We start from the raw sequence: 21,550 nt of genomic DNA on the forward strand, positions 1-21,550 counted from the left end.
CTAGTTTACCTGGTTCACCACATGCAGGACGTGTGCGACTATAAGACCATCGTGGAACGAATTCGTGAATGCCAGGACACAAAATGACCGATGGCGTACTCGCGCAACGGATGCGATGAGAAGGCGGCTGTATTCAAAACCAGGAATATATTCTATACCCTATAACATTCGGCCGCTCTTATAGGCCGACTATATTATTTTGAGGCGGAGCTTAAATCTCAATATCGTTTCCTGTGCAGAGCTTCAAATATCGAGACTGTCTTTAAGCAAATACAATCGTTTACACGATGAAAAATAAACAGAACATACAATCCAACATTTAAAAAACAAACACCTTATAGATTATATATACAGATAATAGGTGTATGAATCTCCATAATTGACAACGTTCATAGACCTTGGCAGATAATTTAGTAGTTTCGTTACTGTCGCTCTGAATAATTTAGACAGCGTCCACTATTACGATGCTCCGATAAACTAAACATCTGTCACACACGGTGAACACCAATCCAGATGTCACCGTCCGCGCGCACCTTCGAATTCTTTATAATAATACAATAATATAGTCCGACCATAACTCAAGAATTAGTCTTTAAATGACGCTGGTTTCCGTGTCTACTACTACTGTCACAATTGGCGAATATGACAGCTGCCGTACAGTATGCGATCGCACAAAGCGTTGGTTGTCGGCCAAACCTTTTCAAATATTACACGATAAAATCCCTCCAAACAACAGGCTGACAAATATCTTAGTATGTGGACCTTAGATTAGCCTCAGAAAGGATTCGTAATGGTTCGTTCATACCCACCGGGATTTGGTGAAGCCCCTTCCGATTACCAAATGTTGATACCCACGAAAAGAGAGATGGGGGTTGACGATGAATGTCAATTTGTTCGTTAGTCTCGCCATTGCGACAGCTCTTAATGCAGGATCATTCGTGATCGATTTGAGACAGCAAACAATCCCTTCTGGCATCAAAAAGCATATTAGATAAAGGCGTCACAACATCAAATTGTGAAATATGTTACAAATATACAGGAAATGTCTATCACGTTGGGATGCGATGTTTTGAAATAACTTCATGCCAAGTTTCTGGATAATTTTAAAATGTGTTTACATAGATCAATTTGAACGTGAATATTTACAATTAATAATTCATACACGGAGCACACCGAAATCAGTATACTGTATCAAACAAACCAACAGCACAACGTGTGATATAACTCATTATAGTCTTTGTTTTATTCAATTTACAGGCGATGTTGTTCTAAACTAACTGACGGAGACTATCCTGAGAAAGGGGATTCTCTGTATGATTTTTTACTTTTAATAGCCCTTTCAACCCTGGTCTCGAGAAAGACCAATGGTGCGCTTATAACTGCGGTAACCCCATAATGCTCGTGGCGTCCAGGAGTCCCGTGAGTCGTCACCGATCGGTCCGTCTTCCCGTCGTCCCGTCGTCCGTCCGTCCGTCCCGTACGTCCAATAATCGTCGTCTTCTCAATAACCGCTGGTCGGATTTTCAACCAAAAATTGACTGGTAGCATCCATATGGGCTTCTAACTGAAATTTGTACCAATTGAAGGAGGGCTGGGACACCCACAAGGTCCTGAGGGGCGGGGCCACAAGGGGTCAATTTGGTCTATTTCCCATATAAACGACATCTTCTCATGAAAACCAAGCACATGGGATAGCATCCATAATGCAATGGTAGCATCCTTATAGGGTGGGGATTCAAATTGTACAAATGATGGGGCTGACCCCCGGGGGCCTGAGGGGCGGGGCCAAAAGGGTCAATTTGGCTATTTCCCATATTAACGACTTCTTCTCTGAAACCAAGCCATGGACATAGCATCCATAATGCAATGGTAGCATCCTTATAGGGTGGGGATTCAAAATTGTACAAATGATGGGGCTGACCCCCCGGGGGCCTGAGGGGCGGGGTCAAATGGGGTCAATTTGGCTATTTCCATATAAACGACTTCTTCTCTGAAACTAAGCATGAGATAGCACTCATAATGCAATGGTAGTATCGTTATAGGGTGGGGATTAAAAATTGTACAAATGATGTGGCTGACCACCCCCGGGGCCTAAGGGGCGGGGTCAAAAGGGGTCAATTTTGGCTATTTCCATATAAACAACTTCTTCTCCTGAAACCAGCATGGATAGCACTCATAATGCAATGGTAGTTATCTTTATAGGTGGGGATTCAAAATTTGTACAAATGATGGGGCTGTACCCCGGTGGGCCTGAGGGGCGCGGGATCAACAAAAAGGGCCAATTATCAGGCTATTCCATATATAACGACATTCTTCTCTGAAACTAAGACATGGATATACGCCCCATAATGCCAATGGTGCATCTTTATAGGTGGGATTCAAAATGTGCAAAATGATGGGGCTTACCCCCAGGGGGCCTTGAGGGGCGGGGTCGAAAGTGGCCAATTTGGCTATTTCCATTTAAACGACTTCTTCTCTGAAACTAAGCACGGTATAGCACCCATAATACAATGGTAGTATCCTTATAGTGTGGGGATTCAAAATTGTGCAAATGATAGGGCTGACCCCCCGGGGGCCTGAGGGGCGGGGTCAAAAGTGGTCAATTTCCATATATATATGACTTTTTCTCTGCAACTTAACATGGGATTACGCTCATAATGCAATGGTTACATCCTTATAGGGTTTGGATTCAAAATTTTGCAAATGATGGGGCTGACCCCCCGGGGGCCTGAAGGGTGGGGTCAAAAGGGGTCAATTTAGCTATTTCCATATAAACGACTTCTTCTCTGCAACTAAGAATGGAAGAGCACTTATAGTGCAATGGTAGCATCCTTATAGGGTTGGGATTTGAAATTGTACAAATGATAGGGCTGACCCCCGGGGCCTTAGACGGCAATAGATGCGAGGTCAAAAGGTCAATTAGGCTACTATTTTCATATAAATTACTTTGTCTCTGAACCTATGTATTGGATAGCATATTTGTATGGTATCAATAGCATCATTGTATGGTTGTGATTCAAAATTAAACTTTGGGAGTCAATTTTGCTTATTTTTCTAATTGTCAGAGTCTTGTGATAATTACTAACAAAAAACCAGGTGAGCGATACAGGCCTTTTGATTTTTTATTTGCTTCACCAGAGACATTAGTTGGTGATCAGAAATGGAGAGTTGCACTGTAGCAGTTTGAAGTTTCGACCATTGTCGTTGATGAATTTCACACAATTGCGACTTGGTTAGTACATAATAATTCTATTAAAGATGCTCCACCGCCGACAGAGCATAAATGATATTTATCATTTGATCAATAATTGGTGTTTAATCGTGTACATATATGCCTAATTAACACAAAAAATAACATGAAATAATTCATTTCGCCTTTGGTGCATGCGCAATCATTACTTCATTCTATATAAGATATAGTGCCACGGAATTTTTTCGGGATGCAATTAATTATTTTTCATATTTTTAACTTGAAGTAAAATTAGAAGCTCAAACTTTTCAATGGTGGTAATGATGTAAAATAAGTAACTTTTGTAACTGAAGAAAAATACAAAATCGTCTGCTCCTGTTTTTGATAGTGAAAAAATACCATTTGTCAGAGGTGGAGCATCTTTAATATAATACTAAAAGACAGTGTAGTCTAGTCCAACACTGATATTAAAACACAGACATAAAACCTTGTCAATGTTCAACCACTGTTGATTAAAAGTCTATAACGAACCATCAAGCAATAACTAATTGACAAGTGACCCTAATCTGATTAGTGTTATTACTCATTCTAGATACTAAATAAATACTATTAACAAAGAAAGGTAATATTAGAACATATGTCACAAATTACTAACAATAATGTTTTTAAATTTCAGGGGAGAAGATGAAGGAGACTCTAAAAAAGCATTCAGAAAATGGTTTTCATGTATAGGTGAAACTTAGATCACTGCATCCACGAGCATCAGTTTTAGCTTTAAGTGCGACATGTACCCAGAAAATTTCAAACCGAGTGAAAAAAATTCTAAATTTGAATTCAGACAATCTTGTTGACATTAGAATTTCACCAAACAGGGAAAACATAAAAAATAGTGGTGAATAAAGTTGCCAACAATACTGAAATGGCAATGTCATGGGTTGTTAATGGACTACAAGATGGACTTTTCCCAAAAACTTTGATTTATTGCATGTCAATAAAAGATGCAGCCAATATATACACTTATATACTACAGGAAATACCAGACTGCAAGTGTATTGACATGTTTCACTCAGAAACAGAGGATGTTAGCAAGTCAAGAATCATGGATTCCCTGAAAAACCCAAACAGTGACTTGAAAATAGTTGTAGCAACTAATGCCCTAGGTATGGGCATTGACATAAAAAACTTTTATAATGTTGTATTATATGGTTGTCCAAAGTCCATAGTTGACCTCGTGCAAGAGATAGGCCGAGTGGGACGAGATGGAAAAAATGCTACCGCCATGCTTCTCCATAACTCATACCATTTATGTGGAGTAGACAGTGATGTCAAAGCTGTTTACACGAAAAGTGCTGATTCTGACTGCAGACGTGCTACTATGTTGACACCATTCCTGTCCACTGCAGAGCTTTCAGACCTAGCCAAAAAAGAAAGGGACCATTCTTGTTGTGATTTTATGCAACAGTATTTGTTCATGTGAAACATGTGCAAGAACACACATTGAAACACTTTTTCATTTTGTCTGTGATGGAAGTGACGAATCGGAAATGTCCGAGAATGAAGCAGTTCCAGATGTGCATGTGTCAGACTTTGAGGATGAATTATTTGAAAGTTGTTGAAGTATTCGTATTCCATTTAATAAAACCGTTCATACTAAAGTAGCTGTTTTACTGAAAATCGTTTTCAAATTATTTCATACACGCACAACCAATATCCTCTCATCCCCGATACTCCAGGAGTTTCTATTGTTGTCTTTGTATCCACCACTGGACTATCTCGCATTCAAACCAGGGATTGTTATAACACAATTAATAGTAACCCCTGGAGTATCGAGGATGGTATTTACTATGAACACTATTAACATCATCAGGAGTCTTTTAAATGGAGGGTATGACAAGCTATTGTGCCGTATGTACAGCAAGGTTGTCAGTATTACAAAACTTCATTATACTAGTATGGTTTTGTTTTATTAGTTTAACGTCCTATTATATAATTAACTGCCAGCTCAGGGTCATGTTAGGACATGCCAGGTTAGTTGGTGGAGGAAAGCCGGAGTACCCTGAGAAAAACCACCGATCAGCGATAAGTACCTGCCAACTGCCACACATGGGATTCTAACCTGCATCCCAGAGATGGAGGGCTTGTGGTAATATGTTGGGAAATCTTTACCACTCGGCCACCGTGGCCCCTCATTATACTAGTACCGGTAACTACTACACATAGCTTTTAACCACATTTCATTTAGATACACACAAAGGCAAGATTAACGATTCTGAGACTTTATTGAAGTACAAGAAATATCAGAATATTTTAGCATACTGAAACTTATCATTTGTTAAATATTAACTTGGTGAAGTTACAAATAAAGCAAGTACTGTAACAAGACTCAATGACAAAGCTACATACATGTATGTCATTCCTGGTACAATTTCAATTTGTATGAAAACAATCTAAACATTCTGACATTTCTCTTTACAGGATTTAAATGAAGAGGAAATTTCTTAAAAAAATGTGCAATCATAATTTACAACTTGCATCAATTCATATCGGTTTGAATAATTTTTGTTGCTACTTTGTCATTTCTGTTACCAAATGTCATTCGTGTTACCTGGTTTTAATTCTAAACATTTTCAAAGTCATACGTATACAGATAAAGTATTTCTGTTGCTTTAATTTGCCTCTGATTATTACTTATTTCAATATCATAGTATAATTAGATGACATCAAACTAGAGCAATGAAGATTCATTTAATAGAAAGAATCATTCTTGTTACAAACTTCTTTTCATTCCTGTTACCATAAATGAAAACTTGACCTGAACAACTACTTACACTTCAGCATGTATTTCAAAGTTGCAAAGACTTGAAAAGTCAAAATAGTAGAATCAATGTCCAAGAAGATCATTTCATAATCAAGAAAAGTATGGAACTTTTACATATCAATGATCATTTCTGTTATAACCACATTATGCCATTCCTGTTACATTATCCATGGTAACAGGAATGACTGAATCATAATGCTTTCCCTCATTGACAAATAACCTTTATATACGATATCAAATAAAGTTATATTTCTTGAAAATAAAACCAACTCTGAAAATGATATTGGTTAATTCAATAGTTCAGTTTCATATATTCTTATGAGATATCCATGGTAACAGGACTGACACGTAAAACTGATTCTTTTTTATCTGACTTTATGAAATAAAAGTCCTCGAAGCTCCTTAATCTGACAAAGCACTTTCACCTACATCTAAAGCCCATTGCTCAAAAAGGGAGTACATACACTACTCAGCACTAGCCATTTAAAAACGTAAAATGTGACTGAGAACCATTCTTAAAATGACCTTAGATGTTGATAAGATCTACAACAATACTAAACCAAATCCTCATCACTAAGACACAGCACATAGATGTAGTTGAACAGGAAACCGAAGTCTTTCGTCTGCTTCATTAAACCCTGTTATTCCTTAATCTATGATATGCATGGAGGGGTTTGTGCCTGTAAATGAAGGTTCCAAGTCCTTGAAAACATTTGTCAAAAATGTTCTTGTCAGAAGAAAACACTCTGCACTTCATCTTTCTACCACTGATGTGTTTCAATGCATCAAGATCTATAAGATCCATGAAACACTTCTTCACATCCTCACAATAAGATGGCAAGTGATGGAAGCCTTTACGTTGTGAAACATCACATACCGAATCGTAGTGCTTCACAAAGTTCATTAGTATTGGAAATTCCTTTGACCGAGCTAAAATGCTGTCTTTTGTCTGGAATCCAGAACAAGTGACTTTACTATCACGGTTCAAAAGTTCAACATATTCATCTAACGCCATATTGTTGTTGGCTCCTCCCTGTAAATTTATGCATCGGTTTGCTATAAGCCGAATTCTTTGGTCATCAGGTAAAATGCCTTCTGTTAAGGCAATGAGATGGACAGATCCAATACCATATTTGGTTTTGTTTGTAAGATTGTAAATGGGAAGTTCATATTTCGCGGAGCGAACGGAACGATATCCATCTGCCATGTCCACAGCCGAGTCCAAATTTTTGTGCAACAAAGTCAGTTTAAACAACAGATTACAGTAACTTTCAATTTCATCATTGTCCTTGTTTAGTTTTGGCTTTTTCACTGGTGGAACCTTTGCGTTGTGTTTGACTTCTTCGTGCACCTTTAATGATCCCACATAAGCATATGTCTTTTCACAGAAATGACATTTCACTCTCCCATCCTCCATGTTTGATATCCAATAGTTTTCTGGATGGTCAGGATCACTGAGCACTTCTCGAAGTTTTTCCATCAAATCCTCACCATTATTGAAAAAATGTTTCTTCAACAAGCTTCTGCAAATTCCGTTCAGCCAGCCTATTTTAAATTCAGGTGTTGAGTTATTGAAGTCCTCTGGAAGTGGAATAGGTTCTTCGAAATTGGAACTACCAAATTCATTCAGGAACATAACACAACACAAAGCATCAAGCACTGTGTAGTATAAAAGTTTGTACGCTCTGTAATGATTTCTGACATCACTTTTCACATTTCTGGCATTCAATCTATTGCGAAAATAGTACATTGTGCCTTGATCACTCCCAGACTCAGTGCTGTAAGTCAGTCTTGCAATAGCCTAAAAAAGGGAAAGTAGTGCATTAAGTAGTGCATTAATTTGACAAACATAGGATTTGAACTTACCATGTCCTGTTGGAGGTTTCCGAAACATTTAATAAATAGGGAAAAGTATGTTAAGTCTACATAAAAGCCTTAAATTGTTGAAATCCAAGATGGCCGTCTGTCGGCCATTTTGTTTTTGTGATCAGTCTTAAAGTGCAATATGCAACACTATAGACCAAAAGGATCCTATGAAATTTGAGTTCTCTCTGAGAAATAGCAGAAACAAGATTTTTTTAAGAACGGACGACAGACCACAGATGACAGGTGAATTGACTAGCCCGACATCTTGATCTGATGATGGTAGGGCAAAAACTTAGTTTCAAACATTCTGTATGTACAAGACATTTATTTCAACTGGTATAAACAAAATTTGATACCTGATAACATGAAATGTAACACATGTTGCCATCATATCACCACATATAAGCTTTAAATAAGACAATTTATGTTAAAAATACATTTTCTATTTCAGTGTAGATTTTAATCAGATTGTATATATGTACCTCCAAAAAGTTCATCAGTCTATGGAAATCCTCTATTTTAGATATGAAGCCTTCCAGTCGACCAGTCCGGGTATCACTATTTAGCATAGCTTGTTGGCCTGCTTGTATTCTTTCATCAGTTAATCGGTCACCTGAAAAAAAGAATACATCTACATGAAAACATCTCTCATACCTTTGCAGCATACATGATCTCATTGAATGTAATCAGGCTTATCAATGGATAATGTAGCCCCTCTTTCATGAAAATCCTTGCATTTAACACTATAACCTGGTTTACATTGATACTATCTGATTTCTTAGTTACGTAAGATATACTCAATGTTGATATGTAAAAAAAATTGTTTAGCTTACCTCCAAAGAAAACTGGTTCCAATATATCTTCATTCTTAAACGGAACATATTTGGTTTGAAATTCCTTCAACAGCTTGATAACTTCCGCAGTTTTGTTTTCATTGCAGTCTGATAGCCCGAGAGAGTACTGAAAATAACACAAGAAATTACATTCATTATATGAATAAAATGTGAAACCAAAACAATTAAGATGAATTTTTAAGCCAATACATATTTTGTTGAATATATACTAACTGATACATTACTTTGTATGGACAGAAAACCTATATCACCACCATGTTTCGAATAAATTTGTGGTACATTTCAATATAATTAAAACAAATAATTCCTGAAATACATCGGCGTTTGTCGAACACCACTGTCCGAGATGGATAAAAAAACGCATAAATCAAATTTCTTGGTTTTAATCTCCTATGTAAAGATGAATATTTTAAATGAAATATCAAAGCTCTACCAAAGAACACTGGCTTTTGTGTTCTGCAAGATATGGATGGCAAAGTTTTAATTTTGTTTGAAAATAGTGAAACACGCTTTATGGTTAATACATGTACAAATATACAGAAATGATAAATTAGCACCTGCTTTGTCTTTTCTCCTGCTCGGTCACTGAATTGGTGGGCCAGATGTTTCGGATAGATCTTCCCATAAATTGTTTTCATCTGTGATAAATTCTGTATCACAGAGGACGCAACAATAAAGATGAGCTCATCCATCAGTAAACTTTGTTCTTCTACTGAAGGAACGAACTTTTCAACCTCAATCTTTGTGTCTGTATCCTCAGATTGTCTTTCAGCAGGTATGACCCTATCAACTACAACTATTGTATTGAAAAGGTGTAGTGATATGGTCTTCTGCTGAGATGTTCTGAAAGAACAAGTAAAGATAAATTAAAACTCTATTTATAAAGTTTTATCTCCCTGGCTGTTCATAGGATGTTAATATAATAAAACAAAACTAAACAAAACAGTTTATAATGTGCAGACCAGAAATAAATGAAATAGCTACATTACATATATATTATAGTAATTGACATAAGTAGGTTTGCAAGTTTATCATATTTATTATACCAACACGCTGATTTTAATCAGATTGACAATTAACAGAAGTTAACATTCTAAATTAAAATTAAATTTTACAGATATTTGTTTCAAATACACAGACTCACCTGAAAGATGGTACAATGTTTTTATCCCAGTTATCACCTACAAGCTGATATTTATTCCGTCCACCGTTTTCCCATTCAATACGAAGCTTCAGAACCTCTTCATCCAATGTATCTTTCCACGAAACAAGTTTCTTGCGCACAGAACTTGATGAAACACACAATCCAATTTTTGCAAGTCTGTCAATATCCTAAAAATTAAAAATCATGCATTTTTTATTAATATTTTGCTGAGTCATTACCTTTTAATTTTTATGAGATGAATTACATGTGAAGCTGTTACTAATTTCTGACATCTTCTTATAGCATATTTTGTACTGGTATATGCAAAAAGATTTATTTTTGCAGTAATTTAGACATAATTCAAAATGGCTGCCTGTCTGCCATCTTGTTTTACATAAATCAATTCAGTATCTTACCCTCAATGTGCATCCACCGTGAATAAGCACAAATGCTATGCAGTAATGGAGTCCTGACATCTCTAAGCTGCGACCATGAAGACCTGAAGCTACAGCATGAAGAACATTCATGAATTTTTTTTCTCTGGGTGAAACTGGGATATCACTTACTGTAGACCTGACAATTTTCAAAACATTTGGTGCACAAGTTTCTAGTTCCTCATGCAGTTTGTCCCATGAAAAGTGCAGAAGATTGTTATGGTCTTTCAACTGTAGAACAGATCCAGATGTTCTTTTACATAATTCTTTAGATTCTTCTGCTATAATCTTTGATGCGGCATCTACCACTTCATCTGGGTTGGTCTTCGCCAATAACTTTGTCACTGACAGTTCAACATTTTCTGATTTAAATATAGCTTTACAAAGCTGTTTATGCATTTCATTCTTTACTAATTGTGTCCTTGGCCCACTAGGATATGTCATGACTATCTGAAAATATTGATAACATCTAATGAAAATAAAGTAAATATGATATGTTAGCATACCATACATAATGTAATTTATGATGATTTTGTTTTTGCAAGAGATCATTAATTCATAACCACATTTTCTCATTCTATTTTAAGTTTAAATCTGAATGTTATACACTATCATTTCACATAAAGGTTTTCATTAATGAATGTGAAAAGTTGAAAGTTCAAAACTTCAAAACATTTACTTCTGTGATACTTAAAAACACAGATATTAATTTATACAAAAGTTTAAAATATTTCATAGTCATAGTTTAATAGACATATATACTGAACATTTATATGTGATTTGAAGGTAGTCCTCAATTTTACCCTGCAGCAGCTCTAGATATTCTTCCTAAAAATTGATGAAGGTACACCTAACATAATGTTAGTCTGAAAAAAAACAAACAAAAAAGTTAACAATAACAACTAATAATACATGCACATGAACATCTTTAAACAACAAAAATTGCCAACCAAGGGCAAGGCATCTAGCTATCAAAAATCCATCAAACTTATCTCCAAACAACAGAATAAAAGTTTGAATAGGAATTATATATGTAATGAGAATCACATATCAATTAAATCAACATATTGTAACATTGTCATGAAACAATAATATTAATGTAGTGATTGAGTGTCACCAATTCAAGATTCCTATTCAAAATTTTCATTAAACAAAAACAATAAAACAGGTAAATTTTCTGTCTTAAGCTTCCACATGCAAGGAAGCTACATCTACATCTTTTGAAAACTTAAACAATTAATAACTTTGAAAATGTAATTACAGATGAAACAACACAAGACACTTTTATATGTGTGTGTATACATTGTATATGTATAACATACACAAAAATTCACTTATATGTGTGTGTGTGTGTATTTATATATTAAAAAAAAATAATAAATATAGAATATCTTTGTAATGGAATTAAAATATTAAAAAAACTAAAATTAAAACAGGTCTGTAATCTCCGCTCTAGCGCTAGAGATTACAAACCTGTTTTAATAATTTTTTTAATATACATTTATTATAATACATACACAAAAGTCATTTATAATGTGTGTGTGGGTGTGTGTGTATACATAATATATAACACAAAAAGGCACTTACAAATATATGTATATAAGTGTCAAAGAGAGGGTGTTTGTGTATGTATACTTCATGTAATTGAATTGTTCATACTGTAAAAATGAAATATCATTTTACTTAAAATTGAAATAAATTATTTTGAGTTTTGTGCATCAAGTTGTTTCATCTTTTTATCAAGGCAAAGACTGATTATTTATTAAAAGCACAACTTTTACCTGATACTTTTGAAATTCTTCCAGTTCAAATCATTAATGACTTGCACTCAGCTTAAATTTAATTTAATTATTTAAATAATCAGTCTCTTAATATCAAATTAACATTTAATTCGGTAATAAATAAATAAATATATGAATGTTATACCTCAACTTGAGTAGATAATTCTGGAGTACTAGTGCACTGAAAATCATCTGGATTGCAGGGAATGGTACTGAATGCTTTCACAAGTGACTTTTTGGCTCGGACACTGGTAGTTTTCACTTTCACAGAAGCTGGTGGTTTAGGTGGTATAAAAGATGTTCCTTCCAGCGATGATGCGATAGGTTGAGTGGCAGGCAATATTGGAATGCATGTTCGTACAGGTGGTACAGGTATACTTGTCAAGTGGGCTATTGGTGCTTGCGACAGCGTATTTGTTATGTCCTTGAAGGCTGGTATTTTCACTGGGCTGATGCAAACAACAGGTAATAACGGAGCGACCTTCTTCATAGGTGGTGCGTTAGGACTGCGTAACATTCTTTTGCAAATAGTTGACCGTTTAGGTGATAAAATGTTTAGCATAAGTTTACTTGTAATACTGTTGGTTGCATTCTTCAGTTCAGTTTTTTTTGTGTTTTACTTCCTTCTCGGTTTTAGCCAATCGTTCTAATGAACGATAACATTTCTGGCATACACCACATTCGCCACCCTCTGTAATCACACTTTGAATACTCACATCGAGAAAGTCTTCAATTGTTTTCACGCGTTCCGTGGAAAGTTTCAGTTTTCTGTCTAAGAATGTGCGTTTTACATCTGTCCCGTCGCTTTGTTTTTCAACTTGTATGTATGAGAAACCACACAAAATGCACACATTCCCAAGAGGGTACGTTTTTCGTGGAGTAAGTGTTGTGCTAATGGACGCAGCCATTTTACCTGTTTTTTCGGAACTCATCGGATCTTATCTCTGAAGCTGAGAACTACGAAATACCAGTCATGGTTTGCCAGCGCTGTTCCGATTGGTTATTCGAAAGGTCGCGCGGACGGTGACCTCGATGGGCTACTGTCAGATGTTTGTAGCGGAGCACGTAGTAAGCGGAGTATCAAACAGCTGATTTTAATCAGATTGAGTCATGTGTGTCAAATCTGGAACTTTTCCTATTTTGGGAATCAAATCTTTGGTTACCAACATTTGGAACTCTATTTTGATTTGTGTTTTGGGTAAATTGACCATTTTGTGTTTGTTTTCCATAATATGGATTAAACACTCGGTTGTTACCATTTCCATTCCCATTCCACCTATTCCTAGGTTTAGGATTTTGTCCATTTGAAGAGAAACCTGAGTTTCTTTGATCTACCAAATTTTTGGTAGTTTTTGTGTAGGGCTTGTATGGACTTATTCAATGTCGCAATATCAATGCCCTCTTGATCTGCCATTTTAGCAGGATATAGCATTTGGGTGTGGCACACAGTGCGATCTTCCTCAGAGATCATGTGTATTGCCTTACTCCTTTGCTTATCATGCTAACATATGAGCCGTTCGAGGCCTGATTGGCAATAGGGCGTTTTCGGGGACTTTAATTAAAGTGTTTCTTTGGTCTCATTTCCCAGATCCGTAACCGGTATCAGAGTCTGGGTGTATATATGCATCGATAACAGAATCCAATGCTAGGATATTGATATCATATGATTCAGTCAGCCATCCAGGTAATGCCTGGGCGAGCTCAATATTATTGAATTAGGATAACTGAAGGTGACACACATTCATCCAGAGAGTGTCTTCATCCTTCTCACTTTAAACTCTTGTTCTGGAGTCTAGCTTCTGTAATATAAAAAATTATACAGCTGCGTGATCTTCCAATAGACCCAAACCATTAACATTGAAGAAGTAACCAAACATAAGGGTAATCCAAAAATCCTCGGGTCATCCTTACAGCATTGTCCTCATGTGAGGAATGACGTCTCATGCACTTCCACTTAGGCTTCCAGCCTAGATAGAGAGATTTTGTCTGAAAGTCCCACCCATTTAATTGTGCTGCTAACTAAATTCCACATGGGGACAGATATACTTCTTAGATTATTCACCACCAGAAAGACTAATGGTTCAGAAGGATTATAAACTCTTCCTATGTATTGTGTGCAGTAGTTTTTCTGTGTGTCTCAAATGAGGTTGAAATCCACGCGAACTAATTGATCTATTTTAGTCTAGCCACTGGGTGGAAACTACAATAGCATTAGCACTCATGGAGTTCCATCGAGGAGGAATTCCATTACACCCCCTGTGAACATATGATTGTATTCTAAAACTCTAAAGAATCGCTACATGTTCATGTATAACAATTGTAATTATCTATGTCTAAGACTCTCTTTTGAGCATTCCCATAACGAATTCACTTTCTAATTGTCCTTCTCGTAAAACTATCAAACTGTTTGGTTTAAATTCTCCATCAGAATATTAGCTAAATCTTTGCTATTTTGTGTATTTTCAGAACTTTGAACCATTTCTGGAGAAGCTCTATTATCAACCTCTTCATTCTCGGTATCCAGACCATCATTCCTAATCCGGAATGTTACTTCAGAATCTGAATCGGACATCTCTACAGATTTTTATGATTTCAGTAAAGATTAACTCAATATCTCAGATTCAATTTTGTGATTTTTTTTATATAACAGTTTTAATTTTCTTTTTATGGATTCACTAGACACTGGAACTCAGTTTATCCCACTTCTGACACCAATGTAACTTTTCGAGTCGGGTTGCGTATTTCAGCAATCACCAAGTAAAAGTAATATATAAGGGATTCGGTTCCAGCCTAGCACTACTCCATAAAAGAACAAAGTCAGGAATAAAAATCAACTTATGATTTATTATAATCACAAATCATCAAAGTACAGGTACTGGATACATCGAGATTTACAAAGGTTATACAAATATTCTACACTAAACACTGATCTATATCCTTTAATACATTATTGGAATATGGAACATTTCCATAGATGGAGGTGCTTCCATCTATTACTGGTATAATGCTCCGAATATGGAGAAATAAATACCTACTAGATATCTATATAAAAGCTATTATAATAAACATTAATTATTAGATAAGAATATGTAATGAGTCTATAGACAGAGGTGCTTCCGTCTACAAATAGTGTTTCCGAATACGGAGACGTTTCCCCGTTTTCGCCAACGGACAACACTCATATTCTTAGAGCTTTGTAACTTAACTCTATAAGAGTTTACTCCCCTTGGAACGTTAAGTTCCCTTTACGGAGAAGTTCTCAAACATTTTGAACCACTATTAGGTCATTGGTTTGAGAAGACTCAAGGCTTTCCAAAGTTTAGGGCCAGAAGAGGCGACCACTCGTTTGGGAGCTCGAATGAGTTCTGACTTTCGTCCGATTTCACCCCCTTTTATAGCCTGCGCTGGTGATCATCCGACGAGTCCGAGCCAATCAAAACGCTTGTTACATAGCGCGTGCGGAATCCGCGAAATCCAACCATAACAAATGGCGAAATACACGGAAAGCAGGCTGTCGTTTACAGAGACGTGATTTGGCTAGAATACGACGTTTTATGACATACTAATCTTGCAGCATGGTTCAGGTGACTTCCATGAACATAACAGAACATATTTATACATGTTTCCTGATAAAAATATATGTACTTTGTGTCATTTTCGTTATCTGTCGAATCTTAATACTTTACTCTAACGTTAACGCTACAGATTCAAATCGTCAGATAGTTCGACAGTTATTCGTCGCACAAGTAATTATAATAATACAACATACATTCTATTAATCATGTCAATATCAATAATGAATATAATTACGACTCTCTGTCTTTTAATCACGTATATCACATTGAGTGAAGCTGAGTTTATAACCATTCTCAGATCGGGGCTAGGCCTCCATTGTTCTGATAGGAAAAATGACGATGTCATGAATTTACATTCCTGTGTATAATATTCGCCGTTACGGATCGTAACACTACCCCCCTCCTTCTTAAAAACATTCGTCCCGAATGTAATATCATAGGAGATTTCAGTAGTTCACTTGCGAATATTTTCATTTTTAGGAATTAAGTCATGGCCTGCATGTCATGTTTTACTCAACCAAAGATATTGGAGCTTGTACACAATGTACAACACAGGTGCTTGACTTCAGAAACAACCAATTAGCAGCTATTATGCATGTATGGTGAGTACTGTGGTAAGTCTTTGCAGCCATAATTTGCTCACATATTATTCCAATGTAATATAGTACACGCTGTGAATTTATAAACAGAGATTGTAATACTTTTAAAAAAATATGTTCAATATAATACACAAAATAATTCCTACATCAACATCTTATATACGTATACTTACATGTATAATTCAATGAGGAATATCACTTCCTTAGTATCTATATTTATAAATAATATAGTTATAATTATTTATAATTTCTCAATAATTATGAGAAAATGTATATTAATATAATACTCTATAATTTGATTATTACTAAATTAATATTTACAAAACTTTACATTAATATCTTGATATAATTCAATAATTATTGAATAATTGTTCATGTTTTCCACAGTTCACTTCCTTCACTGGAATTCCCTGGCGTCCGGACACGTCCATTGAGTTCCATATCCCCTGGTGTAGCCTGGTGCTTGTATCCTGTCATCCCGTCTTCCGAAGGTAGCTTTACAGGTGGTACACTGGTATACTGTTTTACGACTTCTTTCCAAAATCCAAATTGCAGAGAAAGTGCAATTATATTGTTCAGATATCGCTGAGACAGAACAATAATTGGAATAGTAATTTAGACAACAGTCTACATTTATTTAAAGGACTATTCTCCTAATTCTTGAGCCATTTTGGTTTTTCATCACCCTCATATGATTTCAAGTAATTGTGATGAACTACCTTAGGTCTTGACTTTGGAGATTTTTGGATTTTATACACCACATCATTTATTTTCTCAATAACGACATATGGACCTTCCCATGAGCACCGTAATTTGGAGCCAATACCACTTTTTTTAGGATTGTAACGCCAAACTGGATCACCTCTTTTGAATTGATTGAGTTGAGTGTTTCGGTCATGTTCAAGTTTCATTTTGTTTGTTGAGAGTGTAATTTTATCTCTAGCAAACTCATGAATTTTATCCATTTGCTTCCTTAGTGTTGTTGTGTAATTAGTACAAGTGTTCATTTCAGGTACAACCCGTCCCAGAACAAGATCAACAGGAAGATTTATGTTACGACCAAACACCATCTCACAAGGCGAGACCCCGGTGCTTTCATGAGAAGATGACCTGTAAGCCATCATGAGTAAGTTAATGTGTTCATCCCAGTCCCTTAAATTCTCTGCCACAAATGAGGAGAGCATATTTCCAATTGTTCTGTTGGCTCGTTCAACCATTCCATCAGACTGCGGTCTATATGGTGTGGTTCGAGTCTTCTCAATTCCCAAGATTCTACACATTTCTTGGAATACATCTGATTCAAAGTTTGTCCCTTGATCAGAGTGAAGTTGCATAGGCACACTGAAAATGGTGACAATTCTATCTATGAATTTTTGTGCAACTGTTGTAGCTTTCTGATTACGCATGGGTATTGCCTCAACCCATTTAGTAAAGTAATCTGCTACTACTAGGAGATAAGAATTCCCCTTATTGCTTAAAGGCAATGGTCCCAATACATCAATGGCCCATCTCTCCATAGGGAGACCCACATTGTATGTATGTAATGGACCCTTCGGCCATTTTGGTGGTGTTTTTCTAGCTGCACATTTGTCACAGCTTTTAATCCACTGTTTGATATCTCTCGACATTCTGTCCCAGAAATATCGCTCTCTCACTTTTGAGAGTGTTTTCTTACTCCCTAAATGACCTCCAGTCACACTATTGTGTAACTGCTTCATCACATAGTCTGTTAGGGATTTGGGTATAACCATTTGGTACAAGGGTTGTCCCCCTTGGATGGTTTCCCATTTGTGACATAATATGTCATCTCTTATAGTGAGGGAATCAAATCGCATCCAATAAAACTTGGTGCTCTCACCTAAATGAGATATATCAGGCCATTTAGTAGGAGTGTCACGGTTAACCGAAAATACGGTTAACCGAAAAATTCAACCGTACGGTTCGGTTCGGTACGATAATTCTAAGTTTCGGTTCGGTTCATTAAAAAAATAACTGTCCTATAATACCTGTAATTTACGTGTATAAACTGTATTGCAGATTATTTCATTGAAAATACGGCGAAGTTGTTTGTCAGAATCCCGAGAAATACACCTGTTGACCGACATATATGTGTAACACGTGTGCAAGTTCAGTCATTCAGAAGATCGTTTTTTGCTGTCTGCGGACATGATTTTTCACATACATAATATCTAAATGATATATTTCACTAAATGTTTGATATTTTATAATTGATAATTTTTTATTATGTATTTTTCCGATAACATTAATCCCGCAGAATATCGGCAGCTAAATCAAGCCGCCATTGTGTTGCCGATTGTAAACAATCGCGTTTCCGTCGGCCAATATTCCGTGAATTAAACCATTTTACGATTGAACATGCACCTGGTACGTAATAATGTTTATCTCTATTATAATTCAAATGCATAATACTTTTTAAAAACACTTTTTCTGGGATAATACCGATGTATTGATTTGCGGTAAAACTTACGATTTTCACATGTCAATCATCACATAATATTAATAATGCGTCATGAAGGATACGAGAAAAGTTTTAGTGACGAAATAATGTATCATAAAGGATACGAGGACATATATCTCTCTGTGACTGATTAATGTGTCAATAGTACTGAAAGAGTTAAAAAGATAAGAAAATGTTCAATTATGTTTTTTAAAGATGTTCCACTGCTGAGAGATCATAAATGATACTCAATATTTGAACAAAAAATGGTATTTAATCGTGTATATATGTCTAATTAAGACACAAAATGATATAGAATAATTAATGAATTTCTTTGCTGCATGCACTTTTAGAACTTCAATGTATATAGGATATAGTGCTGTGGATTATTTTTCAGGGCGCAATAAATTATATGTTTTTAATTAGAAGTGAAATCTTGATAAAGAAAAAAAAAACATTTGTTTAAGTGATATACCATCTTTAAATCTAAAGCAGAACTTGCTTTTGATAGAAAATAGACTTAAAAAAGTGTAATTGAGATTTGCCTGAACCGAACCGAAAAAACCGAAAACCGATCAAAAAAAGTTGAAACCGAACCGAGCTGAAAAAACATGAACCGTGATATCCCTACCATTTAGGTCTTTCCCCACGTTTAACCCAGTTCCATACAATTTTAAGGACTGGATCATTTTTCTGACTATCTTTAATTTGTAGGAGATTAATAGTCTTTTCTCCTGTTTCAGATACATCCGGATGTCCCGGTGTGGAACCCTTAGCTGCTGCTTTGGGTATATCAGACATATCTTGGTTTGGATCAGAACCCTTGGATCTTGACATTGGAGAGTTGTCTCCCCTAGAGTCATTGGCATGGTTTGTTTTATGAGATCTTGTTGTAACTCTACAAATAGTATCTGTAGCCTCATCAGAACAGGTTTTATTATCATACCTTTGTTCTGCTTTATCACAATGGCTACAATTTCTCTCTAAACAAGGTCTCCTAGATAAGGCATCAGCATTGCCATGAGCTTTACCTGCTCTATATTCAATTTTAAATCGATAAGCAGATAATAATTCAAACCATCTAGCCATTTGTCCTTCAGGGTTTTTAAAATTGATCAACCAAGTAAGGGCGCCATGATCACTTCTGACCAAGAAATATTGCCCATAAAGATAGTGGTGAAATTGTTTAATAGAGTTTACTATTGCCAGTAATTCTCTACGTGTCGCACAATATTTTCTCTCAGATCTGCTGAACATTTTACTATAGTAACATATGACCTTCTCTTTCCCATCTTGTAGCTGAGAGAGGACTGCACCTAAACCTGAGTCAGAAGCATCTGTATCCAGTATGAATTCACCTTCAGACCTTGGATATGCCAGTATCGGCGAGCTTGTCAATGCCCGTTTTAATGTGTCAAAGGCACTTTGACAATCCAAGGACCAGGTAAACCTTTGGTACTGCTCCGTCAACTTATGTAGTGGTTTAGCTATGGTAGCAAATCCTTGGACAAACTTCCTATAGTAGGAGCATAGCCCTAAGAATTGTCTCACCTTTTTAACAGAATTAGGAATAGGCCAATTTTTGACTGACTCTATCTTTTCTGGATCGGTAGAGATACCCTCTTCACTAACAATGTGGCCCAAAAATGAAACCTGTTTCTTACATAGGAAACATTTCTTAGCATGCATCTTAAGATTAGCTTCCTGAAGCCTCCCAAACACTTTGTCAAGGTTATTGATGTGTTCATCAAATGTCTTGGCTAGTACTATTATATCATCCAAATACACCATGCAAATATCATGGGAATGATGAATAAGTACTTTTTCCATTAACCTTTCAAAGGTTGCTGGGGCATTACAAAGACCAAATGGCATTGATACAAATTGCCAAAGTCCTCCCCCTGGTATGGAAAATGCTGTTTTGGGTCGATCTTCAGATGCTACCTTAACTTGCCAGTAGCCACTTTTGAGGTCAATGGTTGAAAACCAGTTGTGACCTGATAGTGAATCAAGAGTACTATCAATCCTAGGAATTGGATGACTATCTTTGATAGTTGCATCATTCAATTTCCTATAGTCTAGGCAAAATCTTAGGCTAGAATCCTTTTTCCGTATTAAGACCACTGGAGTTCTCCATGGACTATCGGAAGGTTCGATTACCCCTTTTTGTGCCATTTCTTCTATCTCTTTCTCAACCTCCTTAACCAATGCTAGAGGAACCCGCCTAGGCGGTTGTTGGATAGGTGGAGTTGAGCCAGTATTTATTTTGTGTTCAGCAAGATCTGTCATACCCAAATCATGGGATGATTTTGAGAAACTATCTTTGTACTTTATAAGTAATTCTTTTAATTGACCACTTTGATTCTCATTCAGATATTCATAAGATTGCTCATAGAGGGACTTCAAATGTTCCGGAATAATATGAGTTTGTGGTTTCCCCACAGTGACTTCATTAACTTGCACATTCTCGTGCTTTTGATCCACAATTTCATCAATAGTATCTATAGTCGCCACCACAGAATTCTTATACACTTTGCGTTCATTATCGCTAAAGTTCAGAATTCTCAAAGGGACATAACCCATACTAGGGTTTACAACAGCTTTGGCCACTAACACCTCATGTTTTGACATGAATCCTGGTGAAGGCTCTATAACAGCTGTATTTTGTCTACAAATTGGATCATTAAATTTTCCAGTAACAATCATCTCACAATTTGGAGGTATTATAATATCCTCTGATAATGAGACTCTACAACAAGCTGGCTTTGCTGCTTCAGCTTGATATCGGAAACATTGAATTTCATCTCCTTCTATTTTCAAGCAATTCTTGT

At 36.1% G+C, this 21,550-nt stretch overlaps 1 protein-coding gene and 1 pseudogene across 1 annotated transcript; one reads left to right on the top strand and one right to left on the bottom strand.

Moving 5' to 3' along the window:
* The first annotated feature begins 1,395 nt into the window (after positions 1 to 1,395).
* On the top strand, positions 1,396 to 4,667 carry LOC138312817 (probable ATP-dependent DNA helicase RecS; annotated as a pseudogene).
* An 880-nt stretch (positions 4,668 to 5,547) lies between these two features.
* LOC138312815 (uncharacterized) lies at positions 5,548 to 11,171 on the bottom strand. Its single transcript, XM_069253573.1, has 7 exons — positions 11,074 to 11,171; positions 10,289 to 10,756; positions 9,873 to 10,060; positions 9,286 to 9,571; positions 8,708 to 8,834; positions 8,357 to 8,487; positions 5,548 to 7,809 (listed from the first exon to the last, which is right to left on the bottom strand). Exons 2-7 carry the CDS (start codon positions 10,748 to 10,750, stop codon positions 6,640 to 6,642), a joined length of 2,364 nt encoding a protein of 787 aa, XP_069109674.1. The 5' UTR covers positions 10,751 to 10,756; positions 11,074 to 11,171; the 3' UTR covers positions 5,548 to 6,639.
* Positions 11,172 to 21,550: the final 10,379 nt, after the last annotated feature.

Source organism: Argopecten irradians, unplaced genomic scaffold, assembly GCF_041381155.1.
Source record: "Argopecten irradians isolate NY unplaced genomic scaffold, Ai_NY scaffold_0480, whole genome shotgun sequence".
Taxonomy (NCBI): domain Eukaryota; kingdom Metazoa; phylum Mollusca; class Bivalvia; order Pectinida; family Pectinidae; genus Argopecten; species Argopecten irradians.

Excerpts from the sequence above, each read along its gene's own strand:
- LOC138312815 (XM_069253573.1), bottom strand. The coding sequence starts at position 10,750 with ATGACATATCCTAGTGGGCCAAGGACACAATTAGTAAAGAATGAAATG. Across the intron at positions 10,061-10,288 it reads ACGGTGGATGCACATTGAGG|GATATTGACAGACTTGCAAA; the intron begins GTAAGATACTGA and ends TTTAATTTTTAG. Across the intron at positions 9,572-9,872 it reads AACATTGTACCATCTTTCAG|AACATCTCAGCAGAAGACCA; the intron begins GTGAGTCTGTGT and ends TTGTTCTTTCAG.